We start from the raw sequence: 19811 nt of genomic DNA on the forward strand, positions 1-19811 counted from the left end.
TAAGTAATTAGGTATTTAAGTTGTTTTGTTTGTCACTGACGAGTTACGATTGACATGCTTTCTTTCTTATGGTGTATGATGACTTTAAGTTTGATCAAGTATTTTATAATTTGTCTTTTTGAACATTTGGTATTTTACTTGTCAATTACGAGCTATGACTTGATTGAAATGCTTTCTTTCTTATGGTTTATGATGACTATAAGTTTGATAAAGTGTTTTAAAGTGTGAAACTGGAATGAATTAGTGTATTCAATTATTTGTTATTTGCATGGGTATGTGTGTTAGTGTGTGTGTGTCTCTCTCTCTCTCTCTCTCTCTCTCTATATATATATATATATATATATATATATATATATATATATCGAATCTAAGGTTATGATCTCATAAATTACGATCTTGTGAGCACTTCATGATCCCAACCATATTCACGATTTTTCTACCTTGCAGATCCGCACACTAAGTAGAAATACACGGGGTTCACCTGCAATGAGACTAAAAAACGGGGATAGTATGGCCAGTGTGGACATTATACCAGCAGCCATGTGGAACAACTTGGAAACTTTGTCAAAATATCGTGAGAACAGGTAGTAGTGATGAAATCCTGAATGCTGAATCTGTTATTAAGTCTCAATTCTTTATTTTTCTCACATGTCTGGTGTCAGACATGTTCTGAATTAGAACAATCTCCTAGGATTGTGTAATTGTATATGAATCATGTTCATACCAACTTATAACTACATGTTTCCTTGATGAAAACATTTAGCATTGAACGAATAAAATAATAGATTAAGCTTCTTCATGTGTTTTATGAATGCATCCTGTCTTTTCTGAAATTTGTATCAGTAATAATATGAGAAGCGCCCAAACACTTGCCGAACCACCCTCAAAAGCTAGTTATTAAGGGAGAAGAACCAAACTCTTGTACTCCACCATGCATCCCATGCTACTTGATGTGGGACTTCTTTTTTGACAAACACTGTAAAAGCAGCTTGGTAGTTGCATTGGAGGACAATTCAGTGGGGTCCACTTTAGATGGGAGTTGCTAGCTGCAACAATCGGTTCTATCACTGCAAAATGGACCAGCATGACTAAAATATTGTTATTTAAACAAAGGAAGTTGTCGCATTAGAGGGAATTCTGAAATATTATTTTAAATTGTAGTAGAGAAACATAGATGGAATTGTTGGTTGGAGATGCACTTAGGCACCATATGATACCCATGTCCCCATCATAATATTAGTATTTTTTTGAATGCCTTGAAGATTCATTGGGAATTTCTCCTCTATGACCATATTATATTGTTAATGTTAATGACTACAGCCCTCCAATTTGAAGTTCCTGGAAGATTTAAGCATTTTTAAATTGTTGAGTCCAGGAGGAAAATTCTTTTTTATTTTATCTTTTGTCCTTGATAAACATATTTTTATTTAAAATTTTTAGAGCTATAAACTATAATTAAAAGTATTGTATATACGTTTATTCTTTCTAATATAGCTTTAGAACATGAGTCCTGATTTATGTAGGGGAAGTGTTTTGACATTGTGATGAGTTTTTTGTCTTTTGAAGGCATTATATGAGCAATTTATGAGATATGTCCTTATTATATTCATTTACTAAATTCCCAGTGGAAAGGGCCAGAAAGGCCCATGGTTGTTGTTCGTGTCTGAGAATGGTCATGGAAAGCGTGTCCCTTTGAGCAGTTTCAGGGTATCATCTTTGAATCGTGTTGGTTTGGTTGGATACAAGGTATTTTTTATTTTATAAAATTCCTTCTTTTGGCAATAATAGATGTTCTTTTTCATTTAAATGTTGGCATTCCATCCTGTGTATTCAGTTTTCCGCAGAGGATCGCCTGGCTGCTGTTTTTGTGGTAGGATTCTCATTAGCAGGTATTTGCTAAACTATGATTAGTTCAACAACTTCACTTACTGTTCTCGTAATTTCCAGTATTAATTTTGCTACGGATATTAAATTTTTAGTTATTATGAGTTGTAATATATCTTTGTCATTATCTCTAACAGAGGATGGTGAAAGTGATGAACAAGTGGTTCTTGTAAGCCATAGTGGTACAGTCAACAGAATTAAGGTTCGCGATATTTCAATACAGTCTCGATTTGCAAGGTAAAACTGAAATGTGTCCTATATGCATATTTGCTACTTATTTATTCATTCCTTGATTTTGTGTTCGAGAGAGTAGTGTAAGAACCTGAGTTTAATCTTCTTTGGATATCTTGGTCTAACAGAGCCTGTGTCGATTGTTTGACAAATGTTTTAAATTAATGTATCTGTTGTATCAAGGAGCCTATTAGACTGTCTTTTGTAATTTCTGTAAACCAGGTGTTATATTCATTGCACCTATTCTAGATGCTAAGTGGTGAAATTAATGACAATGTGGAAAAATTGAATAGCAGGATCTTTATAGCATAGAGTGCCCTTATTTTTCTTTTACGTTAAGGTTTGAATTTAATATTTACTGAGGTCATGGCAATATGTGAATTTATTATGTCAGGGGAGTTATTTTGATGCGACTTGATCATGCTGGAAAGATTCAGTCTGCTTCATTGATATCAGCAACGGATTGTGAACCTGAGGAGGAAGTTCTTGCTACAGCTCAAGGCTAGTAATAGAAGAACCTCCATGTCTAAAAGAGCTTACGCTTACCTTGTTCATTTGCCTTTGATTAAATGCTATTGCTTGATCCTTGAATCCGTGCTTGGGTATGATCTCTATTGAAATCGTCCTAGTTTTTCCCCCTGCTCCGTTTATATTTTGTATTTCTTTTTTGGGGGTGCCTTTGAAAGATGGCTGGGAGGTCTGTAGATTGTTCTTGATGCGTCTTGTAAATTATAGTGGGAAGGCAAGTGGAAATCATGAACGGGGCGAAATGCCATATTTCAATCAACTCTACATTTTGTAACAGCTACATCATTAGAAAAAGGTTAACCATTATTTCCCAGGTTTGAGTCTTCTCTGTGATTGAGAATTATCTTTCCACATCAATTTTGCCACGTTATGTGAACTTCTTAGACTATCTAGAAGACGTCTTAGATTTTATTATTGAAACAGATTTAATCTGGCAATAGCGTGTAGAAAACGATGACAGACAATTGAGCTTTTTGCATGGATTGAGAAGGAAATATCAAAGATATCTACTGTCTGAGCAGACTCTTTCAATCACCTATTATTGTAATAATGAAGATAACAATCTTCATGATGTTGATTACAAGTCCAACTAGATTGGTACCTAATTAATATTAATTACCTACTCAATAAGAAAACAATACAAGTGGGGGATTGGTGTGCAGCATATATTAACATGAAACACAGATGAACATGAACTAATAGTTGAATCTCTTCAATGATAATATTTTGAAATACTTTCATGCTCAACTTAAAATCAAATGTATCAATGAAAGTATTGGAAATACAAGGACAGCAAAATAATAGAAATTTATATAATCATATAAAGGATGAGAAAACATAGTACGGAGTGAAAAAAAATGTGATTTATTACAGAAGACAACTTCATACTTTAATTGGTAGAATTATACTGCCTAATTATCAAAATAATAATACAAATACTATAAGTGTAAGTTCAAGTGTGTCACGAGTCTGAGCCAAAATATAAACGCATAAGAACTTCAACACACAACAACAATCAGTATGATTGTTGTTAATATTAAGACAAACAAATTACTCATGATTACATATTGTTTAAACATGAGAATTTGAATAAAATACCGATGGTTTCGATGACGTTAAAAAATGACATGTTTTGATTGTCTATCAAAATTACTTGGTGTGTAACGTATTATTGAGATATGTAATGATTAGATGCAATGTTGTTCAATATCGACCATGACATGCAGAAACCGACAACAATTTCCTAACTTGTCGCCACAACAAGGCGGAGTCAAATCGGATTTTTGATGGCGGCCCATGACGATCGCTTTTGACATGCGGCTGAGGTGAAAAAATTGAATTGAGAAAAAAGAAGATGAGATCTTGAGTAGAAAAGAAGAGATCTGCAGCTTGAGCATCGACTTGTGTGTGGTGGGTGGGAGAAGTGGGAGAAAGGAAACGTTAGAAACCCTATTTTACCCTATTTTATTGTTTTACCTAAGTTACTGTTGCAGTCACATAACAATAAACTTTTCTTTCACCTTAAGTTTTCTATGTTCTAAAGAAACCAAACCACATCCCTTTAAACTTTTCTTTCACCTTAAGTTTTCTATGTTCTAAAGAAACCAAACCACATCCCTTCACATTACTGCACCACTTGCACTTGCTGTTATAGCTAGCCACTACTGTCACTAGTTCCCACCATCGCTGGGTGCCACTACCATCGTCAGCCACCACCAAGTATTCTTTTTCTTTCTTTTTTCTTTTTTTCTTTTTGTTTTATGTTTTATTTTTCTTTTTTTCTACTTTAATTATAATTATTTTGCAAAAATATACCTGTTTCCAACAACAATAATGGCCAATGATCAAGATACTTCAAGAACATCTCGTAGAAGTGACCTCGGTTGGAAACATTGTCATCCAGTGGATGAATCAAATTTAAATATAACTGTTTGCAATTGTTGTGGGAAAGTTATGAAAGGAGGAGTTACTAGAGCAAAAGAGCATCTAATGGCAAAGAAGAGCAATATTGATGCTTGCACCAAGACTCCAAAAAATGTGAGAGAAGAACTTTGGAAATTATATATAGAAAAAAATAGATAGCTCCTTTATCAATCCTAGATATAATGCAACTAATGGTAACCATGAGAGTGAAGATGAAGTTGAAATTTCCACGACTAGCAATGATAAAGGGAGAAATAAGTGGTGGAAGGAAATGACCAATGGATATGTTATTTAGAAATCCAACTACTGCAATAAAGAAGAGAAAAAAGAAAAAACTAAGGCAAGCTAACATCAAAGAGACATGTGACAAAAATTTAAAAGCTTCGATTCATCAATATATTGCTCAATTTTGGTACCAAGCAGGTTTGTCATTCAACCTTGTGAAATTGAAAATTTTTCAAGATATGATTGACGCCATAGGTGCTTATGGACCCAATTTACCTACATATAGTTATCATAAAATCAGAATTCCATTTCTCAATAAGGAAGTTGAGTACACTGAGAAATTGTTGCAAGATCATAAATTGTAGTAGAGCAAACATGGTTGCGCTATTATGTTAAATGCATGGACTGACCGAAAACAATGATGCTTGATTAACTATGCACGAGCACGTAATCGAGATGATAAATATCGCAGAAAGACTTAAGTCTCTAAAAATGAAAGTGGATAAAAGTTTTCTTGGTTGTTCATTATGTGAAGAATCAAGGAGCTTGAGAGAAAGTTGTAAAGAAACATGGAAATGGTAAATGACCATTAAAGATTGACGAGTCCTCAACCAAAATCTAGAAGAAAAATGAAAAATGTCATTTCTAAGAAAAGTCTGGATATTTCTAGAAGAATTGCGTAAAGTGTAGAGCTTGGTTCAAAAAGAAAGGTGAGTATAATGATCAGGTATGTTTTGAATCAAACTTAATTGAAGTTCCCCATAATGCTTGGTGGATTGATTATGGATGTACGATTCATGTTTCTAATGTGATGTAGGGATTTTTTTCCAACCCGAACCATAAACCCAAATGAGAAGTTCGTCTTCATGGGCAATAAAGAAAAAGTTTCAGTGGAAGCTGTCGGGACTTATCGTCTAATCCTTGACACTGGATATCACTTAGACCTTATAGATACTTTTTATGTACCTAGTATCATTAGAAATTTAATTTTTTTGTCTAAGTTTGATGTTGCTGGATACTATTTTAAGTTTGGGAATGATTGTTTCAGTTTGTTTAAGCGTACTTGTATGATTGGATCTGGTACACTTTATGATGGTTTATATAAATTGAATTTGGATAATTTATATGTTGGAACTCTTATGACTTTGCATCACAATACAATGTTGACACTAAACATAATTTAGTGGATGAACGATTTGCTTACTTGTGGCATTAGCATTTGGGACATATTTCCAAAGAAAGAATGCAAAGATTAGTAAAGAATGAAATCCTTCTGAATTTGGATTTTACTGATATGAATGTGTGTGTGGATTGTATTAAAGGCAAACAAACAAAACACACAAAGAAAGGAGCCACAATGAGCACTCAGCTTCTTGAAATCATACACACGATATATGTGGTCCGTTTGATGTAAATTCCTTCAATAAAGAGAAGTATTTCATCACCTTTATTGATGATCTTTCGTGTTATGGATATGTCTATCTAGTGCATGAGAAATCTCAATCAATGAATGCCTTAGAATCTTATATAAATAAAGTGGAAATGCAATTAGACAGAAAGGTGAAAATCGTAAGGTCAAATAGAGGTGGTGAGTATTATGGAAGATATGATGAAAGTGGACAACACCTTGGTCCGTTCGCTAAGTTTCTTAAAAAACATGGTATTTGTGCTCAATACACAATGACAGGCACACCACAACAAAATGGTGTATCAGACAGGCGTAATAGAACCTTAATGGATATGGTTAGGAGTATCTTAAGTAATTCATGTTTACTTGTATCACTTTGGATGTATGCTTTAAAGATTGTCATGTATTTGTTGAATAGGGTTCCTAGTAAAGTTGTTCAAAAGGACTCTTTTTGAGTTCTGGACGAGTATGAAACTCAGTTTGAGACACCTACAAGTTTGGGGTTGTCAAGCAGAAGTAAGAAGATACAAACCGCAAGAAAAGAAACTGGATGAAAGAACAATCAGTGGATATTTTACCGTCCTACCCATAGTACAAGAGTCGTTGAAACTAGAAATGCTCAGTTCATTGAGAATGGTGAAACCAATGGGAGTGAAGTTTCACAAAGTGTGGAGATTAAGGAAGTCATAGTACAAGTTCTTGTAGCTAGTATTTCTTCTTCAAGACTTATTGTTCCCTATGTTATATAAACTTACAGCAATCAAGAATAACAACAAATTAATGATCTCGAGGTCAACAATGAGCCGGTAGTAGAACAACCACAAGAAGTAGTATTAAGAAAATCTCACAAAGATAGAAAATATGCTATTTCGAGTGACTATGTGGTTTATCTACAAGAGTCATAAAAATGACTTAAGTATTGATAATGATCGAGTTTCATTTTCAAAAGCCATTAATGGTGATAATTCTGATAAATGGTTAGATTCCATGAAAGATGAGCTTAAATCAATGGCACATAATGACGTATGGGACCTTGTGGAATTTCCTAAAGGATGCAAGAGAGTTGGGTGTAAATGGGTCTTTAAGACTAAGCGTGACTCTCAAGGTAATATTGAATGTTACAAGGCTCGACTTGTTGCCAAAGATTTTACTCAGAAAGATGGTATTGATTATAAGGAAACATTTTTGTCTGTTTCTAGGAAAGATTCTTTTAAAATTATCATGGCATTAGTAGCTCATTATGATCTTGAGTTGCATCAAATGGACGTTAAAATTGTCTTTCTGAATAAGGATTTAGAAGAGGATGTTTATATGGGCCAACCAGTGGGGTTCACTAGAGAAGGAAAGGAACACATGGTGTGTAAAGAGATCAATATACAAGCTTAAGCAAGCTTCTCGACAATGGTATCTTAAGTTCAATGATATTATTGTGTCCTTTGAATTTAAGGAAAACACTATTGATCGATGTATATATCTGAAGGTCAGTGGGAGCAAGTTTATATTTTTGATTCTGTATGTTGATGATATATTGCTTACGACTGCTGATCTTGGTCTATTAAGTGAGACTAAGAGGTTTCTCTCTAATAACTTTGAAATGAAAGATATGGGTGAGGCATACTATGTGATAGGAATAGAAATATTCCCTGATAGATCACAATGATTGTTAGGTTTGTCTTAGAACACATACATTAATAAAGTTTTAGAAAGATTTAGAATGGATAAATGTTCAGCATCTCCCGTTTCAATACAGAAAGGAGACAAGTTTAGTCTCATGCAATGTCCAAAGAATGATTTGGAACGGAAAAAAATGAAAGATATCCCTTATGCATTTGTTGTTAGGAGTTTGATGTATGCTCAAACATGTACGAGGCCAGATATTAGTCTTGCAGTTGGTATGCTTGGTAGACACCAGAGTAATCCAGGATTGGAGCATTGGAAAGCTACAAAAAAAGTTTTAAGATACCTACAAGGAACAAAGAATCACATGCTTACTTATAGAAAATATGATCATCTTGAGGTAATAAGTTATACAGATTCAGACTTTGCCGATTGTATGGATACAAGAAAGTTTACATTTGATTATGTGTATCTTTTAGTCGGGGGAACGATTTCATGGAAAGTGTGAAGTAGTTTGTCGTTGTTGCATCCACCATGGAAACTGAATTTGTGGCATGCTTTGAGGTCACAGTTCAAGCTATTTGGTTGTAGAACTTTATTTCAGGACTTGGAGTAGTCGACAATATTGCCAAGCTGCTGAAAATTTATTGTGATTATTTCGCAACATTCTTATTTCAAGAGCAACAAGTATTCTATAGGTGCTAAGGTTATGGAATTGAAATACTCTATTGTTGAAGAAGAAGCTCAGAAACGTAGAGTGTCAATAGAACATATTAGCACAAATCTTATGATTGTTGACCATTTGACAGAAGGGTTAACATCCAAATTGTATGTTGGCCATGTAAAGAATATGGACATTATGTCTACTAGTGAATGTTAAAGTTATTAATGTTTATGTGACACTCTAAGCTCTTTAATGTATAAGTTTTTGAAATTTCTGTTTTCTTCTTTATGTTTATGCATGCAAATTATGATGAAGAAAACAAATTATGTTATATTATTATTATTGAAAAAAAATGACATTATGTTTGAACTCATTAAGGATTTCTCATGCTAAAGTTATATTAAGGAGAAAGGGATGATACATTAGTACATGGAAGGAATCATGTCGAGTGAATGATGTGTGACTGCCATGACTCTTATTATTTATGTATCTTTGATTGTGAATAATGATTGAACCAATTCATGTAAGGTCCTTTAATGCACATTATATTTATGTATTAAATCACATAATGTTATGATATCATACGAGTCAAGTGAGAGAATGTTAGAATTAATTGACGAATTAATTCTATTATGTGACTCATTTGAAATACTATGATGGGCCCAATTGTGATTTAATAAAATATAAGGACCTATTAGTTATTATGGGAAGTCGTAATAAAATAAAATAAAGCTCAGTCCAACTTGATAGACATTGGCTTATGAAAGGATATTAGGGTTCTGTCTCTGGTCATAAGGTTCTCTCACAATAAGCCATCAAGAAAGAGACTGTGAGAGGAGTAACGAAGACAAAGAGATAGATTGGGAAAATGAGGTTGAAGAACAAAGATTAAAGAACGCATTATTATTGGATCTCTCATGGATCAAGGTTAGTATCCTATTATGATTTATGAGCATGAATGTGTGATTATAACATGTGAGAATCATAAATCTTAAGATCCTGTAGTAGTTTTCTATAATGAAGTATTATTGCATAGAATCTACAAAATAATTTACATTTATTCCTATAACTCACTTCCTTTGGCTATCTAGCCTGCCACAATTATAACTAACATAGAGTAGTTGCTTAAGCATTTTTTTTGTGCAGGTGTACCTCATTTTCCCATAAGCATTTAGAGTGTGGGCTTAAACATATGTTGCATATTAAATTTAAACCAAGTACACTCTTCTATAGTTATGTTATAATTCAAAAAGGTTTTGGATTCATAGGCAAATATTTATTCTCCCTTTCTCTATAATTTCCAAGCTAGAATTTAATATCAACAAATCATGTTATTTCCGATGCTTTGTACTGTTCTGATTTGAACCCGATTGGTTCCAATTCATTTACATTTAATCATGATCCATTACAAGGATTATTTGATTCATACATTTCACATATGTTTCCTTGTTGGTCTATTTCCTATTTCTTAAATACTAATATGTTTTTTTCTTAGATATACCTCTTTATGTTAACTATGTGACTGATCTAATGCACTCAATTGGACATAACATTTTTATACATAAACAAATGATTACATGTGCATCATTATACTAGTTAAGATCCATGCAAGTTTAACACTCGCCTCTATGAACCACTATGATGGCAAGGTTGTTGAAAAAATAAAGAGTGTGAAAGTAGGTTCACTGAGAACAACATTAACATGGTACTTTTCCAAACAATAAAGCAAAACAAGTGGTTGTCTCACCATACCATTTTTAACTTTAGGACAACTTAAACTAATTCACGTATATATGATTGTTTCCTAAACATAGGAAAAACAACATTTTTATAAATGTGTCTTAGAGATCACCAAATACACTCGTTAGAAAAACATGAATATGCATCTTTTATGCCACACTTTTTTTAGGGCTCCCCTTAAATAAAATTATATATGTCGATTAAACAATAAAACATGGTTATCCTTTAACATATGTGAAAAAGAAATTGGTTTTTTCATACATGATCTCACACTTAAATTGTATCAGTTCACTATGAATATTTATTGCATATATACTCTAGTTATCGTATCTTTAGTATCTACTCTATTAATTACAAACTAGTCTCCTTGTCGATGAGCTCCACATGACATCTCACGTGATAAAAGAGAAGGCCTTGCAAATTGCTCATGTTAATCATCACGCAAAACATGGACGCGATCATGGAGGTTTTGGACACTGAGGAAGAGGATAGGTCCTATGACGTGGTAGACAAGGCTTTGACAAATTCATTGCAGAGTGCTACACATGTCATCAACTTCAACATTTCAGTTGGGAATGTTCAAAACAAAAGAGAGAGGCCAATTATGTCGAGAATGACGAAGAAATGTTATAGATGGTCCACACAAATATAACTAAGGCAAATGAAGACATTATGTGGTTCCTTAACTCTGGATGCAACAATCACATTGGCGGACAAAGGAATATTTTTCAACTACTCTTGATGAAAATTACAAAGATTTAGTCAAGCTGAGCAATAATTTCAGTATGGTTGTAACTGGCAAAGCCGATGTTAGGATACATATAAATGTTAACACTTATAATGTTACTAACGTATTCTTTGTGCCAAATTTAAGGAAAAACTTACTTGGTATTGGTCAATTACAAGAAAAATGTCTTAGTATTCTTTTCCAACATGGCAAGTGCAAAGTATTTTTTCATCATGATAATGGCTTAATTATGGGAAATCCAAATATCTTTCATTTGTATGTTTCTATTACATGCCATATCTCCCCGTTCAACAATGGAATGTTGTCTTTGATGAAGATAAAGGTTGGGATTGGGACAATAAATATGTCGAAGCTATCTTATGTGATTTAGATTGGGGCGACCAAGATATGCATGGTAATGTACATGACATACACGAGATTGTAGAAGCAAAGCATCAAGTATGCCATGGTGCTGAAACTCCAGAACCTGATTTTATTACATCAGAAGAGGATATTATTTCCTCTTGTTTTATGACAGCAAAAAATACTTCTAGTCCTATTCAAAGATGTAGAAGACCACCCCTCTGGATGGCAAATTCCAAATTATGAAACTAGCAGATGATTTTTTGAAGATAGTCCAGAAGCTAATTTGGATATGTTTGCAATTGGTGAAAGTGATCCCAAACACCTTGTTGCTGCTGTACAAATTCCAAAATGATGGAAAGGCATGGATGAGGAGATGACAAAAATAAACAAAATTGGCAAATCATGACAAACCATATGCTATTTAATATGTTAATGGTCCTAAATGGATTAAAGTAAACACTTGTCTAACAAAGTCTTACACTAGGAGAGTCAAATGTGACCTCATTGGCTTTTTTGAAGGTGAAATATCTTGTTCAAAATATTTTTGAATGTATAATTTTTTAAAGGTAAAAAAAAAAAACAAGTAAGTTTTTTATTCAATTTATTAAAATAAAAATAAAATTTATTCTATTAATTGTATATGTGATTTCACAAAAAAATATTAAAGAAAAAGGAAAATGAGGTGAGGTGATAGCCGTTCACTTGCAAATATTTACCATCCAAAATCCGGGACTTTGGCGCGAATGTGAGTTCGTGACAATACACAAAAAAAAGGGTTTTAGAGCACTTCAGTGTCTGGCCTCATCCAAAATCCCTAAAACCCCACACACTCTCACTTTCAAATGGTTCCAACTGCAACCCTATGAAACCCTTTCACCTCCATTTCCAGAACCCCAACCTTCTCCTCTGCCCTTCCCCTTCCCCTTCCCCTTCCCCTTCCATGGCATTCTCCACCGCGCTCCGCGTCCTCCGCCTCTCCCCCTTCCTTCAGCCCTCGCGCCTCCGCCTCTCCCCATCCCACCCTCGTCTCCTCTCCCCATTCCAACATCGTCTAATATCCGCCCGCGCCTCGCGCCGTCCGGCGGCGGCGGCCAGGGCCGTTAGGCGCAGCGACGGGAATGGCAGTGTGACGGCCACAACGGAAAGCGGTAACAGTAGTGAGGGAAGGGTCGTGCCCACGGAACTTCACAAAGAGGCCACGGAGGCTTACATGGCGTATGCTATGTCGGTACTTCTCGGTCGGGCATTGCCGGATGTTCGCGACGGCTTGAAGCCCGTGCACCGAAGGATTCTGTTAGTTCTCGGTTCTATGTTTTTTTTTTTTGTATTTTTTTTTGTTTTCGTTGTCTTCATTGAAGCGTTTGTGGTTTAGGGTCTGTCTGGACTAAAGAGAAAAAAGGGAAATTAGCTTCTCACCAAGTTAAAATTTTGTCCTTAAAAAGCTAATGTAGCTTCTCCATTTTTTATTTTTGTTCATGTAAACTAATTTTAGTTTGAGATTTTTTTTTTCATATCTTTCTCTTCTAGTAGTCCTTATATCGTCCGAAATTTCAAATTAGTTCCTTTTAGGTTTCACTTGTTCGTTTTTTTCTCTTGTTTTATGAATTAGGGGGGAAAATTTCAGAATTTATTTGTTTTTGGGTTTCGGTGTTTTTCTTTTGAAGCGTTTGTAGTTTATTAGTCGAGGGTTACTGGAGAATTTGAAATTTGTTTATTTGATGTTTGGTTGTTTGATTTTTCTCTTAATTTATAAAATAAAGGGGGAATTTCAAAATTTATTTATTTTTGGCCTTCTGTCTTTTGAAGTGTGTTCGTGGGTTGATAGTCGAAGGATGCTGGATAATTTGAAATTGGTTCATTTTAGGTTTTGCTTGTTTAATTTGTTAATATTATATTTAAACTAACTCGTATAAGAGTCTAAGTATAGATCATTTTCAATAAATTAATCTGTGTCCATCGGTTCAAATGTCTAATTTGGCTAGAGGTAATAATTTAATTCTCCTGCTAACAAAAACTAAGTTTTTAATCGGACATGTTTGTGATGTTGTCAGAAACATGTTTGACTGACATTGGTGACACTTCGTACTTCAGAATTTTACGAGTTTTCTTTTAATCTTTTAACTTCCAAAATTTTCTTTCCCTCCCCTTATGTATGAGAACTTTGTTGTAACTGCTTTTTTTTAATACCAATGGATAAATAACCAGAAGTAATTTAGTTTTTTGTGGGGGAAGATACCGACTTAGAATGCATTTCTGCCTGTATTCCTCGTGTCTCTGATGGATTGTGTTTGTAGTTCGGTATTAAATTTGTCACTTGCATTAGTGTGTCACGGTTTGACTTTTGTCATATGGGAGGTTATTATGCTTTTACCAGGAGTATTTCTATTGTGTGACTTATTAGTTTACAATGTTAATGCAGTTCAAGATTTTAATACTTAATTGAAACAGGCCTTTGTCATTTGTAGTTAATTTTCTCAATCATAACATCTTTGCGTCTTTCCTTCATTGATTGTATCTGCATTTAATGTTGCATTGATTCATAGCCTATCCTCACTTTTCATTATGTGAAGTTTTTGAGATGGTCACTTATAGTTTCAAGTGTAGCAGTAACAAAGTCTAGTTTGTATTACAAATTGTCTAATTGTACTCTTCTGTCTTCACCAGGCTCTTTTAATATTAATTTTCTGAATTATGCCAGTTAAATATGAATAAGAAATAAAGATTCTAATTATGTTTATCTGAACACAATTTATGAAATTGAGTGAAATTTAGGAAATGTAATCCAAAGTAATTAAGGCTGATCTTGAATACACAAATTTGGGAGTGTGAATCATCCCACTATTTTAAAATTTTGAGTTGTTGAATTTTGACAATTGTAGTTGAGATTTGATTTCAATGTAATCTACTACTTTGAATTCAGATTTGCAATGCACGAGCTTGGCCTCTCATCCAAAAAACCGTTCAAGAAGTGTGCGAGAGTTGTTGGAGAGGTGAATATGTAGCCTTTGATGTTAAATTCTTAGCGTTGTTGAATAATGTAATATGTTTGTCTTGAAGCAGTTTTGGACTACTTATCAAATATCCATTGCTATTTTCTTTTTATTTAGTGTGGTGCTATATGATGCTGTTATTGTAGGTATTGGGAAAATTCCACCCTCATGGAGACACTGCTGTATATGATTCCTTGGTGCGAATGGCCCAGGTATACATTTACCTTTCATTTTCTTATTTGAGCTTCATAATTAATATATTGTTGCGTTTGGCCTAGTTGTGAAGAAAAAAACAATTCAATAATTAAGTAAGTTACAATCAATTGTTGTTATAATCATTTATTTGAATCTTTTTTCTTTTGTTTCAAAAAATAAAAAAAGGTGATTTAATATAAATGATTAAATCTACAGTGTTCAGATTGTTTAAAAGTGTTGAGAATGGGAGAAACCAAGAAGGCATGTGATAAATTCAATATGTTAAGACCACTAAGGAGCTTTTGATTTGTATGGAAGGAAACAATTATAAAATTTTCAGTTACCATATTTTTGGCTAATAACATAAATAGAAAATTAATCTAATTAATCCTAATCTCATCAATTGATTCTTATATCATCAGTTACTATATGTATAGGATTCTACAAGATTCTAAACAAAAAGAACTTATTTTTTTTGTAAAATTACAGTAAAGGGTAGGCATTATGGAGTTATTTGTAAAACTTAGTTCTGTACTTAAAAAATACATTTTGAAGATACAATGAGAAAACAAAAGATAAACAGAAATACTGGCAACATACTCTCTCACGTTCTCTTTTAACACATCCTATACTAATGGCTGAAATTTATTGGAAAACATTTAGTTTTTACCATTTAATGACTCTCCTAATTTTGTAGTTTCCAATAACTTCTTACCAATAGTGAAGTGTGTGTTAGAGAGAGTGTATTGCCAGCTCTTTGCATGTGATAAAAAACCTTGTTCTGCAGAAAAAAAGATTTTATTTTTGTAACATATTTTTTTGGTACACATTACGTTGATAATTTTTCCTAACATCAGATTTTTTAAAATTTATTCTACAAAATCTGTTTCTTCCCCTGAAATGGATCCATCTGAACACGCTAATATATTCTGGGCTGTTGATTGTTTTCTGTGGTATCAGTTAAGGTGTTCGACACTGATTACTTATGGTAATTAAGTATTTTTCCCTTTTAAAAGTTCTCTTAGAAAGTTGCAGAAAAGAAAATATTTTCCCAATATAGGCAATACCTGTTTCTTTAAAAACATACTATCTTATGTGGATCAAATATATTTTTAACCATGTAAATTTGATAAAATATGGTTTATTCCTCCGCTTTTTTCTTTTATTTATGGTCCTTGTAAATTTTAGCTTTTTTGAAAATCTTTGTTATCACTGGATGGTGATGTGACCATGGTAGTAAGTATTGCATGATTCACGTTTTGTATCACACGGTATGATACAAGTTGCAACCCCAATGATTCAATACATTGGAAAACTTGTTTGTGATACCAAATTGGGGTTGTATTGTTTGTATTGATCTCGGACTTGCATGAATCGCTATTCTGACAAGAATCACAGCCTAAATTGTTGGTGAAACCAAATTTTGGTCTCACTTCGAAATGGGTTTGGTCGGATGACCAGGTTTCAGAAAACCCTAATCTGGTTTATTTTATTGTGAATTCAGCACGATGAGATACATACTTGTTTGTGCTTTTCCCTCCAACTAGTTCTTGCTCTTCCTTACTTCAATGGCCATGAATGGGGTTTCCCTAAGCTACAATGTAGGATCTTCTAGGAAAGCAAAGGCTGCCTCTACTTGGCTCTGATGACTTTATTTTGCATTTTCCTCACTTTTAGGCTCAGCCACAATCTCTCTTCCCAACTACACCCGTCATCCTTGTTGGTGCCCCCTTAAATGTTCCTTTCTATATGATCATTGCCCTTCTTTTGTTCAAAACATTATATTTGGATCTAGTTTGGAAGTTTATAGGGTTGGGTCATATTTATCAATCTGCTTCAGATGCTTTATTAGCTGAGGAACATTAATGAAGGGCTTTCAAATTTTATAGCTATCAACTATCAAAATCTAAAACAAGTGGATAAAGCAATAAATAATGTTTTTATTTTGATTAAATCATTGGTGCTCTTTTTATTGTGTATCACCGGTTAAAGGTTTTGCCCTTTTGAATGAGTGCAACTTCTAATAGTTATTATTTAGGTTTAATTAGTAATTTGGTCCCTATAATTAGACCTTTGATTCATTTAGGCCCTTATATTTGTTTTTGACTCATTTGAGTCCTACTTTTGTAGAAAGACTCAATGTGACCCCTTTTTTAAGTTGATGTTAACGTCATTTGGAAGTGTTACATGTCAAAATCTAGGTTTGCTATGTGTCAAAATTGGAGTTTTCTTCTACCTTGGAACTCCTCTGCTTTGTACACGTGGCACATTCCAAGTCGAAGATGATCCAAACTTTTAGACATGGCAAACCTATATTTTGACACATAGCACTACCAAATTACTTTAATGCCAATTTTACTGAAGGGGTAACATTGAGTCTTTTTACAAAAAATGAAATTCAATTGGGTCTTTTTTAATAAATAGGGTCTCAATTGCGTAAAAAAAGTATAGGGACCATAATGAATCAAATACCTAAATATAGGGACCAAATTATTAGTTAAACCTTATTATTTATTATTTTTCTAGAGTGTGAGATGGATTAGATCCTGTGGTCCGAGTTTTTCTTGTATAATTATGACCTTTACTTTTTTGAGATTGTAGTTAATTTTTAGGAAGTTAATGTTGTTGAATGTTTGTGTCATGGAGGAATGGTGTGGAAAATTTTTGCCCAGTTTAGGCAATATGTGAAGGGGCCCACTATGGCAGACGCCATAAGCTGCAATGGCTAGTTGGGGTGGCAGATATTTGGCCCTCTGCCATTATTGATAACAGTTGATTACATTTCCATTGCATCAGATTCAGATGCTCAATTGAGGACTTCATATCTATTTACTAAAATATGTCTCTAAAATGTTTGTTTAGGTGCATTAGTTTAATTATAATAAATAAGCGCAGCATCCTTGTTATTTTACTTTTTTTTGATAATGTTGAATAAGGAAGTAATTGTGCCTGAGACTTTGTCATGGTATTTTAGCGTTACAAGCTTTCTTGATCACTATCTGTATGTATTTTAACTAAATGGGAAATGATGAAGTTCCTTTCACTAAAAATGCTATTTCCCATTTGTCCCTTTTGAAGGAACCATATATATTATTATTTTATGTAGTTTATTTTTGGATTTAATTTGCAATTGTTATTTTGAAGTGTTGTATTCCATTTTAAAGTCTTTATTTACTCTTTTTTCCTGTTGTCATAATGTATATGCTTTTCAATTTCCTTCAGGATTTTTCCTTACGCAGTCCTTTGATCCAAGGTCATGGAAATTTTGGGTCAATTGATGCTGATCCGCCTGCTGCCATGCGTTATACAGAGTGCAGACTGGATGTAGGTTTTCACATCTGATTTAATATTTTTAATCCAAACTCTGTCCAATTATAACACTTTTGCTTTTATATCTGAAAGTGTCGATGCAATTAATTCTCCAATCAATATATGCTGGTTTAACACTAGATTTTAGTCATGCGAGAAGAGAGGTAATTTGAAACCCATATCTTTTGTAATCTTTAGTAATTTAACAATTCAAACATATATAACAATTACACTATGTTTGGAAAAGAAGAAATTATTTTTCAAGGAAATTAAAATACACTAGATTTTAACCGCTTTTTGTTTGGATACGAAAATTGAACTTAGTGAATATTAATTTTATTGTGTGAATAGAGGAATTCAATTATTACCAAATACAAAAGTTATCTTAATTGTCTTTGTTGTATCCAAAGTTTTAACATTTTGTTAATAGAGGGACCAAATAAAGTAAAATGAGTTAATAATAGGATTGAAAAGGTAAATAAGTCTAAACAATATTTAATAATTCAGAAAAAGGTCACTCAATATTTTTCTGTGGATGTCAGCAGTATTTTTCAACCAAAATCTGCCAAGATTTTTTAGCTGTCATTGCCAAAAGGGTTTTTTATTGATTAGCATGAATTTCTTAATTAACAGCGATGAGACTATTTTCCATTGCTGGTTGGGGTTATTTTTTTTGACTAATGTTGGTTGAAAAGTTTCCCGACTTAACATTGGTTGAAAAAGAGTACTAGTTAAGGTTGGTCAAAAGTTTGCCATGTCGATGTCAGAAAAGAAATCTTGATCAACTTTGGCCTAGTTACAAGACTAGTGATTTCGATCCAAAAAAAATCTTGTAGATGTTGTCCAAAAAATGACAGGTAAATTACGCTAAACCTCCTAAGGATTTCTCAAATTACATTGAACACCTCAACTTTTCTTAAAATTCTACACAAACGTCCCATTTGTTTTAAAAGATTAAGTTGACCTCCTTTTTATGTTACGCATACCTTTTTAAGTTTTAAAAGCATTAGATATGCCCCCTCTTAAGTAGAAAAATTTCACATGTCTTTCCTTTTTACATAAATATGCACCTTCTTTTAAGGAAGCTCACTATAATAATGAAATTGAAGAAAGCCTGATGGGGTCTTTATCTAATGTACTAAGAATAACCTTGATAGAGGTTGAGACTAAGGTGATGATTCTCTAGCCTCAACCAAGCCAAGGAAACCGTGACTAAGGCTAAACAAAGAGATGTAAGGAGCTTATGCTCATCTTTTTATATTTTCCTACTTTTAAATGCATAACGCTATGTGCTCAATAATACACATCAAGGATTCAACCTATGCCTCTCTCTCTTTTATTTCAACATGGTATCTATAGTTAGGTTTAATCTTTGCCTATCTAGTAAACCCAATTCTTTTGGTACTAATTTGTTTTTTTCATTGTTATTAATTTTTTTCCAGTAAGTGTTTTTCTATAATTGCAAAGGTGGCTTTTGTTCGCTTATTCATAGCCATGACTGTTCTTCAATGTTGATCTCTTTATCAACTGGATGTCTACAATGCTTTTCTTATTAGTGATATGCTGAAAGAAATGTATAAGAAGCAACCTTTAGGTTTTGTTGCTCAAGGGATTTGGATATGTATATCGTCTCTACTAATCTTTATATGTCGTTAAGCAATCTTCTAGAGCTTTGACAATATTTTGTCATCACTTAAGGGATGAATGTATCTATCTAGTAGATGTTGATGACGTTGTACTTAGAGGTAGTGATCACTATGACATCTCACAAGTAAAACAACACCTTTGTCATCACTTTCAAACCACAGACGTTGGCAAACTCATTTTGGAGATTGAGCACAATCCAACAATGGAATTGTTATTTCTCAAAGTATGCCGAACTCTTACATAATTATGGGGAGCCACTATCAGATTTCTAGAAGTATAGAAGATTAGTTGAAAAATTGAACTATCTTATAACTACTAGCTGTGACATTACTTTTGTAGTTAGAATGGTGAGTCAAT

General features: G+C 33.4%; 2 protein-coding genes across 2 annotated transcripts in view; both read left to right on the plus strand.

Annotated features, from left to right (window-relative positions):
• The first annotated feature begins 427 nt into the window (after positions 1-427).
• Positions 428-2956, plus strand: LOC146888302 (DNA gyrase subunit A, chloroplastic/mitochondrial-like). The gene is made up of 5 exons (XM_085669780.1): positions 428-584; positions 1626-1746; positions 1835-1889; positions 2022-2121; positions 2510-2956. The coding sequence occupies exons 1-5, from the start codon at positions 487-489 to the stop codon at positions 2619-2621; spliced, it is 486 nt and encodes a 161-aa protein (XP_085525906.1). The 5' UTR covers positions 428-486; the 3' UTR covers positions 2622-2956.
• Positions 2957-12063: 9107 nt separating this feature from the next.
• Positions 12064-19811, plus strand: part of GYRA (DNA GYRASE A) — a 28136-nt gene continuing 20388 nt past the window's right edge. Inside the window, exons 1-4 of the mRNA XM_028058701.2 lie at positions 12064-12606; positions 14234-14303; positions 14450-14515; positions 17721-17822. Coding sequence (XP_027914502.1) covers positions 12176-12606; positions 14234-14303; positions 14450-14515; positions 17721-17822 — 669 coding nt within the window. The 5' untranslated portion in view covers positions 12064-12175. The remainder of the gene's footprint in view (positions 12607-14233; positions 14304-14449; positions 14516-17720; positions 17823-19811) is intronic.

This window comes from Vigna unguiculata, chromosome 2, assembly GCF_037176805.1.
Source record: "Vigna unguiculata cultivar grain cowpea cultivar isolate G323 ecotype 2 chromosome 2, ASM3717680v1, whole genome shotgun sequence".
In the NCBI taxonomy this organism is placed as follows: Eukaryota; Viridiplantae; Streptophyta; class Magnoliopsida; order Fabales; family Fabaceae; genus Vigna; species Vigna unguiculata.